The sequence below is a fragment of the Saimiri boliviensis genome, chromosome 3, assembly GCF_048565385.1.
Source record: "Saimiri boliviensis isolate mSaiBol1 chromosome 3, mSaiBol1.pri, whole genome shotgun sequence".
Classification (NCBI taxonomy): Eukaryota; Metazoa; Chordata; class Mammalia; order Primates; family Cebidae; genus Saimiri; species Saimiri boliviensis.
In genome coordinates this window covers 94767230-94782945 of record NC_133451.1, presented here as the reverse complement: position 1 = coordinate 94782945, position 15716 = coordinate 94767230, and the positions used below count along the sequence as shown (strand labels likewise).

Sequence of the window (15716 nt, the reverse complement as noted above, 5' to 3'; positions counted from 1 at the left end):
TGGTGATCCAGGTGGTCATTCAATATTTTAAAATCATTTTTTTTGTAATGGTGTATATTTGAATCAAATGCTATAAGGTGTATATAAGAGCTACTCAGAACACAAACCAGCCTAAAATGTCACACAGTATTAACATTTCAAAGAGGATTATGTTTTGCAAACTATCTTTCTTGACCATTTACACTGAGCGAAAATGTGCTAAGAACTTACATTACATTTAAGTGGAGTGATCAGACACCTCCATTTATTCCTGAGGCAGTTCCAGGTTTTATTATTATTATTATTATTATTATTATTATTATTATTATTATTATTGTATTTGGGCTTTCGGGTACATGTGCGCATTCTGCATCCTGCAGGATTGTTGCATAGGTATATACATGCCATGGTGGTTTGCTGTCTCCATTCCCCTCCACAGTTGCCTACATCAGGCATTTCTCCAGGTGTTATTCCTCCCCCTCCTCCCTGCCCCACCCTCCACTGTGCCTGCCTCCCTTCCCCTCCACTCCCCTACCTAGCCCTGTGACTGTTGTTCCCTTTCTTGTGCCCAAGTGTTCTCACTGTTTATCACCCACCTATGAGTGAAAACGTGGTGTTTGGTTTTCTGTTCTTGTGTCAGTTTGCTGAGAATGATGGTTTCCAGGTTCATCCATTTCCATACAAAGGACATGAACTCATCGCTTTTTATGGCTGCATAGGATTCCATGGTGTATATGTGCCACATTTTCCCTGTCCAGTTAATCATCATTGGGCATTTGGGTTGGTTCCATGTCTTTGCTATTGTAAACAGAGCCGCCATGAACATACGAGTACACGTGTCTTTATGATAGAACGATTTATAATCCTTTTGAGTATATACCCAGTAATGGGATTGCTGGGTAAAATGGAATTTCTATATCTAGATCCTTGAGGAATTGCCACACTGTCTTCCACAATGGTTGAACTAATTTACACTTCCACCAACAGTGTAAAAGTGTTCCTGTTTCTCCACATCCTCTCCAGCATCTGTTATCTCCAGATTTTTTAATGATCGCCATTCTAACTGGCATGAGATGGTATCTCAGTGTGGTTTTGAGTTGCATTTCTCTAATGACCCGTGATAATGAGGATTTTTTCATATGTTTGTTGGTCGCATATTTGTCTTCTTTCAAAAAGTGTCTGTTCATATCCTTTGCCCACTTTTGAATGGGTTTGTTTGTTTGTTTTTTTCTGTAAATCTGCTTTAGTTCTTTGTAGATTGTGGATATTAGCTCTTTGTCTGATAGGTATATGGGAAAAATTTTTTCCAACTCTGTTGGTTGCCTCTTTACTGTAATGATTGTTTCTTTTGTTGTGCAGAAGCTCTTAAGTTTAATTAGGTCCCATTTGTCTATTTTTCCTTTTGTTGCTTTTGCTTTTGGTGTTTTAGTCATGAAATCCTTGCCCGTGCCTATGTCCTGAATGCTATTGCTTAGGTTTTCTTCTAGGGTTTTTATGGTGTTGGTTCTTATGTTTAAATCTTTAATCCAACTGGAGTTAATTTTTGTTATAAGGTGTTAGGAAGGGGTCCTGTATCAGCTTCCTGAATATGGCTAGCCAGTTTTCCCAACACCATTTATTAAACAGGGAATCCTTTCTGCATTGCTTTTGTTCGGTTTGTCCAAGATCAGTTGGTTGTAGATGTGTGGTATTGCTTCTGAGGCCTCTGTTCTGTTCCATTGGTCTATATCTCTGTTTTGGTACCAGTACCATGCTGTTTTGATTACTGTAGCCTTGTAGGATAGTTTGAAGTCAGGTAGCATGATGCCTCCAGCTTTGTTCTTTTTGCTTAGGATTGTCTTGGCTATGCAGGCTCCCTTTTGGTTCCATATGAAGTTTAAAGTTGTTTTTTCCAGTTCTGTGAAGAAGGTCAATGGTAGCTTGATGGGGATAGCATTGAATCTACAAATTACTTTGGGCAGTATGGCCATTTTTCACAATATTGATTCTTCCTAACCATGAGCATGGAATGTTTTTCCATCTGTTTGTGTCCTCTCTTATTTCCTTGATCAGTGGTTCATAGTTCTCCTTGAAGAGATCTTTTACCTCCTTTGTTAATTGTATTCCTAGGTATTTTATTCTCTTTGTAGCAATTGCAAATGGGAGTTTGCTCATGGTTTGGCTCTCTGTTTGTCTGTTATTGATGTATTGGAATGCTTGTGATTTCTGAACATTTATTTTGTATCCTGAGAGTTTGCCAAAGTTGCTTATCAGCTTAAGGAGGTTTTGGGCTGAGACAATGGGGTCTTCTAAATATACGATCATGTCATCTGCAAATAGGGACAATTTGACTTCTTTTCCTAGTTGAATGCCCTTTATTTCTTTTTCTTGTCTAATTTCTCTGGCTAGAACTTCCAATACTATACTGAATATGAGTGGTGAGCGAGGACATCCTTGTCTATTGCCAGTTTTTAAAGGGAATGCTTCTAATTATTGCCCCTTCAGTATGATATTGGCTGTGGGTTTGTCATAAATAGCTTTTATTGTTTTGAGATACATTCCATGGATACCTAGTTTATCGAGAGTTTTTAGCATTAAAGTGCTGTTGAATTTTGTTGAAGGCCTTCTCTGCATCTATTGAGATAATCATGTGGTGTTTGTCTTTGGTTCTGTTTATGTGGTGAATTACGTTTATAGACTTGCATATGTTGAACCAGCCTTGCATCCCCGGTATGAAGCCTACTTGATTGTGGTGGATAAGCTTTTTGATGTGCTGTTGGATTCGTTTTGCAAGTATTTTATTGAAGATTTTTGCATCAATGTTCATCATGGATATTGGCATATAGTTTTCTTTTTCAGTTGTGTCTCTGCCCGATTTTGGTATCAGGATGATGTTGGTCTCATAGAAAGAGTTAGGTAGAATTCCCTCTTTTTGTATTGTTTCGAATAGTTTCAACAGGAGTGCTACCAGCTCCTCTTTGTATGTCTGATAGAATTCAGCTGTAAACCCTTCTGGGCCTGGACTTTTTTTGGTCAATAGTTATTAATTGCTACATTAACTTCAGATCTTGTTATTGGTCTGTTCAGGGTTTCAACTTCTTCTGGCTTAGGAGTGTGCAAGTGTCCAGGAATTTATCCATTTCTTCCAGGTTTACTGGTTTATGTGCATAGAGTTGTTTGTAGTAATCTCTGATGGTAGTTTGTATTTCCGAGGAATCAGTGGTGATCTCCCCTTTGTCGTTTTTTATTGCATCTATTTGATTCTTCTCTCTTTTCTTTTTTATTAGTCTAGTTAGCAGTCTATTTTGTTGATCTTTTCAAAAAACCAGCTCCTGGATTTATTGATTTTTTGAAGGGTTTTTTTGTGTCTGTGTCTCCTTCAGTTCTGCTCTGATCTTAGTTACTTCTTGTCTTCTGCTTGCTTTTGAGTTTTTTTGATCTTGCTCCTCTAGCACTTTCAATTTTGATGATAGGGTGTCAATTTTAGATCTTTCCTTGTTTCTCATGTGGGCATTTATTGCTGTAAATTTTCCTCTAGACACTGCTTTAAATGTGTCCCATAGGATCTGGTACATTGTATCTTCATTCTTGTTGGTTTCAAAGAACGTTTTTATTTCTGCCTTCATTTAATTCAGGAGCAAGTTGTTCAGTTTCCATGTGATTGTGTGGTTTTGAGTACTTTTCTTAATCCTGAGTTCTAATTGATTGCACTGTGGTCTGTGAAACTGTTTGATATGATTTCTGTTCTTTTGCATTTGCTGAGGAGTGATTAACTTCCAATTATGTGGTCAATTTTGGAGTAAGTGCAATGTGGTGCTGAGAAGAATGTGTATTATTGGATTTGAGGTAGAGTGATCTTTATATGTCAGTTAGGTCCACCTGGTCCAAATCTGCGTTCAAGTCCTAGATATCCTTGTTGAATTTCTGTCTTGATGATCTGTCCAATATTGTCAGTGGAGTGTTAAAGTTTCCCACTGTTATTGCATGGGAGTCTAAGTGTCTTTGTAGGTCTTTAAGATCTTGCTTTATGTATTTGGGTGCTCCTGCATTGGATGCATAAATATTTAGGATAGTTAGCTCTTCTTGTTGTATTGATCCTTTTACCACTATACAATGCCCTTCTTTGTCTCTTTTGATCTTTGTTGGCTTAAAGTCAGTTTTACAGAGACTAGGATTACTACCCCTGCCTTTTTTTTTGCTCTCCATTTGCTTGGTAAATCTTCTTCAATCCTTTTATTTTGAGTCTATGTGAGTCTTTGCATGTGAGATGGGTCTCCTGAATACAGCACACTGATGGATCTTGACTTTTTATCCAGTTTGCCAGTCTGTGTCTTTTGATTGGGGCATTTAGGCCATTTACATTCAATGTTAATATTGTTATATTTGAATTTGATCCTGCCATTTTGTTACTGGCTGGTTGTTTTGCCTGTTATTTTACATGGCTCCTTCATTGCCTCGTTATTATTTACCATTTGGTACATTTTTGCAGTGGTTTGTACTGGTTATTCCTTTCCCTTTTTAGTACTTCCTTCAGTAGCTCCTGTAAGGCAGGTCTGAAATCTCTTAGCAATTGCTTGTCTGTAAAGGATTTTATTTCTCCTTCACTTATGAAGCTTAGTTTGGCCGGATATGAAATTCTCAGTTTAAAGTTCTTTTCTTTAAGGATGTTGAATATTGGCCCCCATTCCCTTCTAGCTTGCAAGGTTTCTGCTGAAAAATCCTCTGTGAGTTTGATGAGCTTTCCTTTGTGGGTGACTTGACCTTTCTCTCTGGCTTCCCTTAGGATTTTTTCCTTCATTTCAACCCTGGTGAATCTGACAACTATATGCCTTGGGGTTGCTCTTCTTGAGGAATATCTTTGTGGTGTTCTCTGTATTTCCTAGATTTGAATGTTGGCCTGCCTTGTTAGGTTGGGAAAGTTCTCTTGGATAATATCCTGATGAGTGTTTTCCAACTTGGATTCATTCTCCCCATCAAATTCAGGTATGCCGATCAAGCCTAGATTAGTTCTTTTCACATAATCCCATAGTTCTTGAAGGCTTTGTTCATTTATTTTCACTCTTTTTTCTCTAATCTTGCCTTCTAATTTTATTTCATTGATTTGATCTTCTATCTCTGATATCCTTTCTTCTGCTTGATTAATTCAGCTATTGAAACTTGTGTATCCCTCTTGAAGTTCTCGTGCTGTATTTTTCAGCTCCATCATGTCATTTATATTCCTCTCTAAGCTGGTTATTCTAGTTAGCATTTCATCTAACCTTTTTTTCAAGGATGTTAGTTTCTTTGCATTGGGTTAGAACATGGTCTTTTAACTCACAAAAGTTTATTACCCACCTTCTGAAGCCTGCTTCTGTCAATTCATCAGATTCATTCTCTGTCTTTTTTGGTTCACTTGATGGTAAGGAGTTGTGATCACTTGGAAGGGAAGAGGTGTTCTGTTCTTTGGTGGTTTCATCCTTTCTGTGCTTTTTTCCCCCCGTCTTTGTGGATTTATCTCCCTTTAATCTTTGAAGTTGGTGATTTCAGGAGGAGTCTCTGAGGGACGTTTCCTTCTGTTGAGGTTGGAGCTGTATCTTTTTTTGGCTTGTAGAGGGCGTTGCTGGGCTCTCTCAGGTTCAGTCAGGTTGTTGGGTGGGTGGTCCTTCCTGGAGTTTGTTTGCCTATGAGATTGGCCCCACCTTCCCAATGGCATCTCTCCCAGAGCTTGATCTTCCTGGTTGCAGTCAAGCTGGTGTATTTGCTCCAACCTCTCTAGCCAGCACTTCAGTTTGAGTTCTGAGGGGGTGGGGCCTGCTGGCCTTATGGTCTGTTTCCCTGCTTTCAACTCTGCCTCCCTCTGTGGGACAGTCTGTTCCGCTGGCATTAGTCCAAACTCCTGTGGAGATCCCTGTGACAATTTGCCGAGCCCAGCAGTAGCCACTGCTCAGATTTGCATCAATTACCAACTGTGCCCCACTGTCTGGCATGGCTCTCATGGACCAAGGATTGCAGGAGGGATGAGGCAAGCCTAGGATCTGAAATGGAGCACCCAGGAGGTTAAGTCCCCCAACCCTCCAAGCTGGCTGCACATTTCAGGTGGGACCTGCCCCTCCCATCTTGATTTGCCCTCCTGGGTGTCTCTTGCCTTGTGGCTCCTTCCCTGGGCCCAATTCCAGTGCCCTATCAGTCCCATAGAAAAGAACCCAGCACCTTGTTTGGAACTGTGAAGTCCTGCAGCCCTTTGTATCTCATTTGCTGGGAGCTGCGTTAGGCACTGGCTTCTCTCAGCCATCTTGGCGCCCCCCTCCTCTATTACACAGTCCCAGTTTTATGCCTGGATTTTCATCGTAATCATTAACAGTACTTCATTTTATGATCCGAAATGTCTTCCTTGGATGATAAATTACCTCCCTACCTTTAATTCTCAAACAATTTGCTAATGTTGATATTATTAATCCCATTTTATCGATGATAAAATAGGGCTCAGTATATGGAAAAAATGTTTTGTTAACACAGCTAGTGCATAGCTGAGCCAAGATTCAAACTAGTTTGGTCTTCAAAGTTTATGCTGTTGAATGTAGTAGTACACTGCTCATTTAAATACCTAGTCACTACCCACAAAATTATGTAAGGGACATTATCATCTGCATTGTAAAGATGAAAATATTGAGGAAATGATACATTACCATTTATGAATTTGAGGTCTAAGGTATTGAGATCTTATCCTTTGTGTTCTTTTATGTGGTTGCCCTACTTTTAAAGGTGGACTCCACAAAATAAGGCAGGCTAAAAGTGTAGCTGGCAGGTAGAGCTACAGAGAGGGGCTCCTACTAGCTCTGTGCTAATCAACTGAGATTTACTAGAGTAGGCTCATGGTGCAGAGCACTCTCCTAAATATTTGTCCTTTAGAAAAGCAGTATAAAGTGAAAATTCAGATAAGTCCAAGTTATTGAAATCAGACACCTGAGCATTAGAGAAAACAAGAAGGAACTCAGATGAGCAAATAGTGCACAAATAAACATAATGACTCAGAGTATAAGGTCGTTATAATAAGAAAATACAGCTAGTGCTTGACTTACGACCACGGTCGGGACCGTGGACCAGTCGTAACACGATTTGGTCGTAAGTTGAGTAGGCTATATGTACAGTTGAAATGGTGCATGCGGAGATGGTAGTGCTGCCGGAAGTGGGTCCGCACTGTCGTATGCCCAGGTGGGCAACGTTTGCGCTGCCAGACGTGGAGCAGTCGTGGCTAGCGATTGTGGTCGTAAAGTCAAATGGTCGTGAGTTGCATAGGTCATAAGTCGATCAATACCTGTACTGAGAATAGTCTCATTTTCTAAAAATTAGAGGTTTCATTGGCAGAACCTAATGAAGCTCTAATGTTGATTTATGAAAATGTGTTAGACTCATCCATTCTTTTGAAGATTATTTGTAATGATTCATCTAAGTTTAAGCCATATGCACGTCAAAATAATGACATTCGCTTATTCTGTCATAAGGGTTTCTACCTTCAGAAAACTCTGTATAAAGCTAACTGATTTTATTTTAACAACATAGTTTTAAGTATGAGTCCCATTTTACTTCATAGTCTAGATCAAGGTTTCCCCATCTCAGAGCTGTCGACAGTTTGGACTGGACAATTCTTTGTCTTGCATATTGTAGGATGTTTATCAGTATCTCTGGTCTCTACACACTAGATGCCAGGAACATCTCTCCCCCAATCATGAAAATAATAAATATCTCCAGATATTGCCAAATATCTGGAGCAGCATAATTATCTCACTTAAGAATCCACTGGTTTAAATGTTTCCTCTTTGTTTTCTTAGAAAATTGACTAGGTAGAAAATAAGTGAGTTAATATTCAAAATAAAACTCTTTTGATAACATTCAATACCAGTTCAACTTCTCTAGAACTCATAGTGCTAATAAATTTGATAACCTAAGGAAAGGAATTGCTCTTCGCTTAAGTTAGGAGTAATGGCTTGGGAATATGTTTAATTTGAAGAAGGGATGATGAAAAACATATGATATATGAACTCTGAAAATTCAGTTCAAAATCTTCAGAAGATCTTTGGGCCTTTCCTTTCTGGCAGTGGCTATGGCTCTTTTAGAAATGCTCCACATCTCCAAGGAAATGTCTTGTTTCTTTTTCTGATCTTTGGCTGTGACAGGCCACAGAAATGGGGGCTTAGTGTGTGAAAGGACATGCTAGTTCTTGAAATGTTGCATGTAAAACTATAGACTGAATTTACAAATATCATAATCAAAAGCACTTTTTTGTTAGGAATTAATCAAGATGCTATATTATTTTTTGAAAGTTGAGCTTATTTTGAGAATGTTAACAATTATAAGAAACCCATGATAAATGTTTTATAGAATGACTTTAAATATATATTCTTATCACTGTTTAGAAGCTAGAAAAAAACAATTACTATATGAGCCCTGTACAGTAATATTAATCAAGTTTTATTTTAAACTATTTTTGGTAGACTTCCCCCTTTAAACCGGTAAGCAGAAAAGTTTATTGGCCAATAGTCCTAGAAACCAATCTTATTGGCTAATTATCATAAATTTACTTTAAAAACTCAGACATAGCTTTAAATATTCAATTTATTTGTCGCATTTGTACATGAAAATTTTAGTATGATAAAATCACATTCTATTCTAAGCTAGTAAATTGTTTCTAAGAAATAGGTTAATTAAATTGCAAGTCTTTTAATAAAAAGGTAGGTTGTAAAAATGTATATTAATTTGAGATATAGAAAAGTTTTCAAATAATAATGCTTTCAGGATTATATGCAAATAGGTACTAAATAAGACAAGGTTTCTGCAAACATGATGTAGCAATAGTAACTGCAACTCTGAATGTGAGAAATTCAGAAAATGGACCAGCTATGTAAAAAGCAAATAGGTGCTCAGTAAATTTGTATTTTCATGGTTATTCTTAGGAGAGGAGGAATAATCTGTTGATGTTAGTGTGCCCAAGCAGACCCCATAACTTTGCTACACAGCATTTAATTTCTCTCTGCTTGTTTTCCTTTAATTTTTAAAATGGGATTTAACTGCTTCAGAGGTAAAGTGCATTATAAAATGCAAGAATTTTCAAATAACGCAATTACTCCATGGTATTCTGTTTTAATATTAATGTAACCATATTAAGCAGGTATAATGACAATAAATTCTGCCAATAACAAATTCTGAAATCTGAAGGCTTGTTTCTGCTTTCATAGTATACATTTGCTCTAAAGAGAGCAGGCAATCCAAATGCAAGCTTGCTTCACCCTGAAAGCAAAATATCTGTAGATTCTTGAGTTTCATTATAATAACCTGGAAATGAGATAATAGAAAATGTATTAGTGAATAATAGCTTATCTATTTAAATTGATTAGCTGGCATTAAATCACCCCTACACATAAATCTTTCTACAAAGCAATCACCTTTAGCTTGAAAAATACACGTTAATCCTTTCAGGAGAATACAATGAAATATTTAAAGAATTCTGTTTTTAGACAAATGATTCCTTCAAGTCCCTATCAAGGCTGTTATAGGTTTTCTAAAAAATATACATAGCTAGTATTTTACCTTCTTTAATGATCTTTTCTGCAACAGAAACTAAATTACTTTTCAACTTGAGGTCGAGCAGGAAGCTGGAAAAAAAAAAGATACAGAGCTAGCATTTCTCTTTGTTTCTATTTTAAGGTTGAACAAAGAAATATGACAAAGTTATAGTTGCCTTTCACAGCCATGGAAAAACAGCTTTGCAGAGACAATTGGAAAGACAGTCTTCCATTTTAAAAGGAAACAGAATCATTGTAAAGTTCAACTGCATCCAAGTTCTTGAATTCAAATTTTATTTCCATTTTGAGGGAGAACAGTTTACAAAGCATTGGGTATTTGTATTGTTTTCCTCTTATTCAAAATCTCCTTTTCCAAAACTGCCATGTTTGTACAGTCCTTCAGCTCTTGTAGAACAATCTTTGGCTGATATTTTCATAAGCCCTAAAGCCACAGTGCACCCCACAATTTTGCTACATTTGAATGAGTCTAATGAGGCGCTCTCTCTCTCTCTCTCTCTCTCTCTATGCACACACACAAACACACATATATACACATACACACAGGTTGATGGTAGGCTACAGAAGAATAAAAATGCAAATACTTCAATTAGTTTTTAAGGGTGAATGATTTTTATGATTGCTTATGAATTATTTGAAATATACAAAGAGTTTAAAGGGTTATTAGATTTTGGAAAATTAAAATTTGTTCGTTATAAGAACTTAGCAAAGACTCTGATTCAGGATTTTAGCAAGAAATCCAGTTGCTACAGGACCATTAGTAGCAGGGCAAGTGTGTTACATTATATATGCAGATAGCTGGAATAACATTTTTATGAAAAAAATTGTAGTCAGGACATTATTAATGTTTTCTTGCATTGGTCTTAGTTTTCCATTGCTGCTGTCTTTGCTTAGTGTTATTATTAGCTTCTGATTAGGAATTTAGTTTTAGTTAACTATATGATGTGAAGTAATGCATATTTACATTAATAATATTTTGGAGTTATACTTCCTCTACTAACATCCCAGAGTTTAAGGACTGTATACATTGTGATTCAAATACAGTAGACTCATCATATGTCTATTGTTGAAACTCATGTATTGATAATTCCTCTAATTTTTTTCTTTGGTCTGTGCATGTTGAATAAAGCCACACTTTGGCCTCAGTGGCTTTTTCCTTTGAGTTCCCTGTTTTTTTTCTGAATAGTTAATTTCCTTAAATTACTGTTCATAGATTTTGTATATAAAGGGGCACCCTAACCTATTTTGTTCATATTTGTTAGAATGTTTAAAAGCACAGACAGAATAGAAGGTTTTCATGTTCTTTTTTAACCAAGTTATTTTTTTGCAATTTATAAAAATCAAAATAAATACAACCTACCTTATTGCTGAAGGGTATGTTATAAAACGTATTTTCATTGTGGGCAGTTTCCTTACCTAGAAATACAAACTCTGTTATTACCTCTTTATTCATTTACATATTTGATGATTCATTTATTCCGTACTTCTTAAAAATGATTTCTACAAAGGTGGGATATGGGTGAAGAGAAAAGTTACTAGAAAGATAAAAGGGGGATATTGAAAAGGCCCTCTGGCATATGCTATTAATTTCTACTGCCCTTGTGGATTGACTTGGGTAGGCTACTGAGGACCCACAGGAGTCACTTGGGTTTAGAAACAATCTTTCCAACACCACCGAGTAACAACCTCCACTTGATTCTTCCTTCTTCCTTTTCTTTTCCACATTCACCAGGATTGGCCAATTACAAAACACACTTCTCCACAAACACATGCTCCTAGACTACTGCTCCTCCTGCCTTTATCACTGGCTTTGCATTTCTCATCCCAGCCACGGGGCTCAGTTCTATGGCTTCTTCATTCTTACAGTCAGTGTTTTGGTCCAGGCCGTGGACAGTTGCTTCTAGAATATTCAATAGCTCCCTAGCTGACCTTTAGCTCTTCCTTACTGTCTCAGTATTCAGTGCACATTCCCCTAATCACATGGAAATGAATTACTTCCTCAAGTGTTTCTGAAATTTCATTCGCTCTATCAGTAACTCTCAAGTATCAAGTACAAGCTTCCATTTACATATATCATTATCCGTCTTTATAGCAATTACCCACGGTACAATTCTTATTTACATGTTGTATATGAGAAAACTGAGGCCTAAGAGCTTAAGTGACTTGCCGTAGGTCACAATTAGTAAGTTTGAACAGTAGGATCAATCAAGAATTCAAAATGCACAGTCCTTTTATTATATTATGATGTCTTCAGTGTTGCTATTTTATAGTCGCTTCCCATTTATTTTGGGTGTCAAGTAGTTTTGCATATAAATATAAAATCTATGAGAATTTTTACACTGACTTGCCTAATCCTATTAGGTTTACATTAATATTGAAATTGATTTACTCTGTACTTTTAGTCTTAAATCCTTCAGTAAATACCAAGCACTTACCACTTGGATGATGCACAATAGTGAGTTTATCTAGAAGACAAAAAAAGTATGTTCTCCTGAGTTTTGTCCAATATTTATCTTAAATTCTCTTTTTTTATTGTTGAACTGCTTCTTGTCTTTGAGGTCACTATGAAATCTCATAATCTGATCTAAAAATACCAACCCCAAATTTATCTACCTCCAGCTACTATGAGTGAAACCATGCTTTTTATTACTTTTGTCTTTTTCTCTCCCAAACTTTGTCTCAAGATATTATGATTTTAGATATGTTTGACATTTAATACAAGCTTGCTGCTCTGTCTTGATATTCTCTTAGCTTGAGCTACTTCATTCTTATTAAAAATCAATTTTATTCAGGAATAATTACATACAATTCAACCATTTATAAGGGAAGAGGCTGATAATTTTTGACAAATGTATATATGGCCATGTACCCACCAATTCAATTAGGATAGAGACCATTTTATCTCCACAGAATGTTCCCTAATTCTCCCCCACATCAGTTGTCACCCAAATATTACTCATGGCAACCCCTGATCTGATTTCGTTGCAGTAGGTAGCTAGCCAGGCATGAATGGGGCAGGAGAGGGCTCCCCATCACCCACCAGGAATATCAGGTGACCATCAAGTGATGGTTCGGCAGTCATCACACTGCCTTTCTAAAAATGATAATTGGCAGCCTGTGCCAGAGATAAGCAATTTCCTGATGGTCCAGAGTTGTCACACTAAAGTGATAATTGATCACTGGCACCAGGCAGAGGCAATTTCCCAAACAGATAAAAACACTTGAAATTGATAATCAACTTCCAATAAATTCTCAGGAATTGGGTGAGTGAGTTCCAGCATGCACATTAAGAGACAAAATGGTGGAGTATGACCTTCCAGAGGCATTCCACTGGAAAAGGAAAGAAAGCGTCATGTGGGCATGCACACAACTTTCTGAACACAATGCACATGCTCACCTCCCAAGTGTAAGGAGGACACTATGCATGTGGGCAGCTCACCCTTAGAGAAGAATGAAGGGAAAGGGGTGCAAGACTCTGGAAGTGAACCAGCATATAAAGTCTTAGGATCAAGGTTAAACAGGGAACTTGACCTCCACAGTGCCTGCTGGGGACTCTTCCAAGTGTACTTTTCTTTTCCTCCTTCTCTAAAGCTTTTTAATAAACTTCTACTCCAGCTCTGAAACTTGCCTCAGTCTCTTTTTCTGCCTTATGCCCCTCTGTCAAATTCTTTCTTTTGAGGAGACAAGAATTGAGGTTGCTCTAGACCTATATGGATTTGCTGTTGGTAACCTGGACATTCGCCACCCCTAACAATTTCTACTTCTATAATTTTGTTTAGATTAGCTTTATCTAGAATTCCAGATAAATGAAATACTGCAACATATAGTATTCCTTTGTGTCTGATCCATCCTTGTTATTTGATATGTTTCACTCAGTATGTGTAATGTCTGTGAGATTCATTTATATTTTTGTTATAATAGTAGGTATTCCTTTTTATTGCTAAGTAGCATTCCATATAATTATGTATTCCTCTATTGGACATTTGGATATGTTTTAATAACTTAGAGTAATTGTTTCCAGTTTGGATATTACAAATAAAGCTGCCATGAACTTTCGGGAACAAGTCTTTGGGTGAACACAGGTATTTCTTTGTCTTGGGAAAAAACCTGGGCTGGGTGTGGTGGCTCACACCTGTAATCCCAGCACTTTGGGAGGTCGAGGTGGGTGGATCACGAGGTCAGGAGATTAAGACCATCCTGGCCAACATGGTGAAACCCCCTCTCTACCAAAAATACAAAAAAAAAAAAAAATTAGCTGGGTATGGTGGTGCATACCTGTAGTAGTCCCAGGTACTCGGGAGGCTGAGGCAGGAGAATTGCTTGAACTCAGGAGGTGGAGATTGCAGTGAGCTGAGATTGCACTATTGCACTACAGCCTAGGCAACAGTGTGAGAATCCTCTCTCTCTCTCACACACACACACACGCACCCCTGGAGTGGAATGACTAGGTCATATGGTAAGTGTATATTTGACATCTCCACAGTTATCACTCCACTTTATATTTCCATAAGCAATGTGCTTATGTGCACATCCAGTTCCACATCCTAACCAGCAGTCTTTTAAAATTGTAATTCATTACACATTTTGTGTATTGGTAAATCATTGTAGTTGAATTTGCCTTTTCCTAATGATTCATGATATTGAGCACCTTTTCACATGCTTATGGGCCATTTACTATCATAAACTAAGACCTGGGGACTAGATGTGCTGATTGGTGCTGGGCTGTGACTGCCTCTAGGTCCTCTCAGCAGAATGAGCTAAAGAAAATGTACATATTTGTACACACAACTATATTTCTACATTTATCTCTGTGTAATTATGTATTATCAGCCATGATTTGTTATACTTTTACCTCCAATTCCAGTGCAATACCGTAACATTCATTCTAGCCCTTCTTTTTCCTTAATTATAACTGGTTTCTCAGACAATAAAAAACCTGTCTCTTATCCATAATACATTTTTTGTTTATATTCCATTTTATCTCCTATCTCTGCCTTGTTTTCATTCACTGAATGTGCAAAGTATTAAAGTTCTAAAAGTGAGAATTGTACAAAGAGGTATACTTAGGAGTGTGGATTTTTATTTTTTTTAAGTCAGTTTCGGCAAGTTTTGTTTTTCAAGTAATTTGTTCTTTTTGGTCTAAGTTGTAAAAGGTATTGGCAGAAGGTTAATTATATTTTCTTAGTGTGTGTGTGTGTATGTATGTGTGTGTGTGTGTGTATATGTGTGTATATATATATAATCTTACTCTGTTGCCCAGGCTGGAGTGCAGTGGCGCATTCTTGGCTCACTGCAACCTCTACCTCCCAGGTTCAAGTAATTCTCCTGCCTAAGCCTCCAGAGTAGCTGGGATTACAGACACCTGGCTAATTTTTTGTGTTTTTAGTAAAGATGGGGTTTCACCATGTTGGCTGGGCTTGTCTCAAACTCTTGACCTTAGGTGATCCAGCTGCCTCAGCCTCCCAAAGTGCTGGGATTACAGGTGTAAGCCATGGTGGCTGGCCAGTGCCACAGCACCTGGCCCTTAGTATCTTTTTAATGTCCATAGGATCTGCTCCAGTAACCCAATTTAATTGCTAATTTAGATATCTTGTTTTTTTTTTTTTTAAATTTTCCTTGATCATTCTTCCCATGGGCTTATCAAATTTATTTATATTTCCAAACAACTTATTTTAAATTTTATTTTCTCTTTTGTTTATCTCTTTCCTTTTTTACTGATTTCTGATCTTAATTATTTCTCTCCTCTTACCTCTTTTTGGAGGTTTGCTTTTCATTTTCTATTTTCTAAGGTGGAAAGTTAAATCATTGACTTCAAGCTTTTTGTTATTTTCTAGTATAATCGTTAAAGTAATACATTTCCCTTTAGCTGTTAACTACATACTTCTTTTATCTGCATTCCACAAATTTTGATGTTTTCTTCATTACTTTCAGGTTTAAATACTTTCATATGATTTCTTACTTAACCCTCACATTATTTTGAATATTGTATTTAATTTCTGAATATATTGGGAGATGTTCTAGATACACAATTTTCAATTGATTTCTAATTTACTTCTGCTGTGGTAAGAGAATATAAGATCAAAGACTAAAATTTTTTGTACTCTGAAGATTTCAGTATTTAGAAATTAACTGAAACTTTTTTGATCATCTAGCCTGTGTTCCATCTTGATGAACCTCCATGTATACCTTTAATAAATATGT

The 15716-nt window shown here is 37.0% G+C and overlaps 1 protein-coding gene and 1 long non-coding RNA gene across 7 annotated transcripts in view; one reads left to right on the top strand and one right to left on the bottom strand.

The window, feature by feature from the left end:
- LOC141584024 (uncharacterized) overlaps positions 1 to 15716 on the top strand; it is a 194214-nt gene that overhangs the window by 57117 nt on the left and 121381 nt on the right. The gene's annotated exons all lie outside the window — the stretch shown is intronic.
- BANK1 (B cell scaffold protein with ankyrin repeats 1) overlaps positions 4291 to 15716 on the bottom strand; it is a 311287-nt gene continuing 299861 nt past the window's right edge. For 4 of the 5 annotated variants that reach the window (XM_074396501.1, XM_074396504.1, XM_003929513.3 and 1 more), the window contains 4 exons: positions 11951 to 11980; positions 10876 to 10931; positions 9523 to 9587; positions 4291 to 9267 (listed from right to left, as the gene is read on the bottom strand). In XM_074396501.1, coding sequence (XP_074252602.1) covers positions 9558 to 9587; positions 10876 to 10931; positions 11951 to 11980 — 116 coding nt within the window. In that variant the 3' untranslated portion in view covers positions 4291 to 9267; positions 9523 to 9557. The remainder of the gene's footprint in view (positions 9268 to 9522; positions 9588 to 10875; positions 10932 to 11950; positions 11981 to 15716) is intronic. The other variant, XM_074396502.1, reaches the window with a different exon arrangement.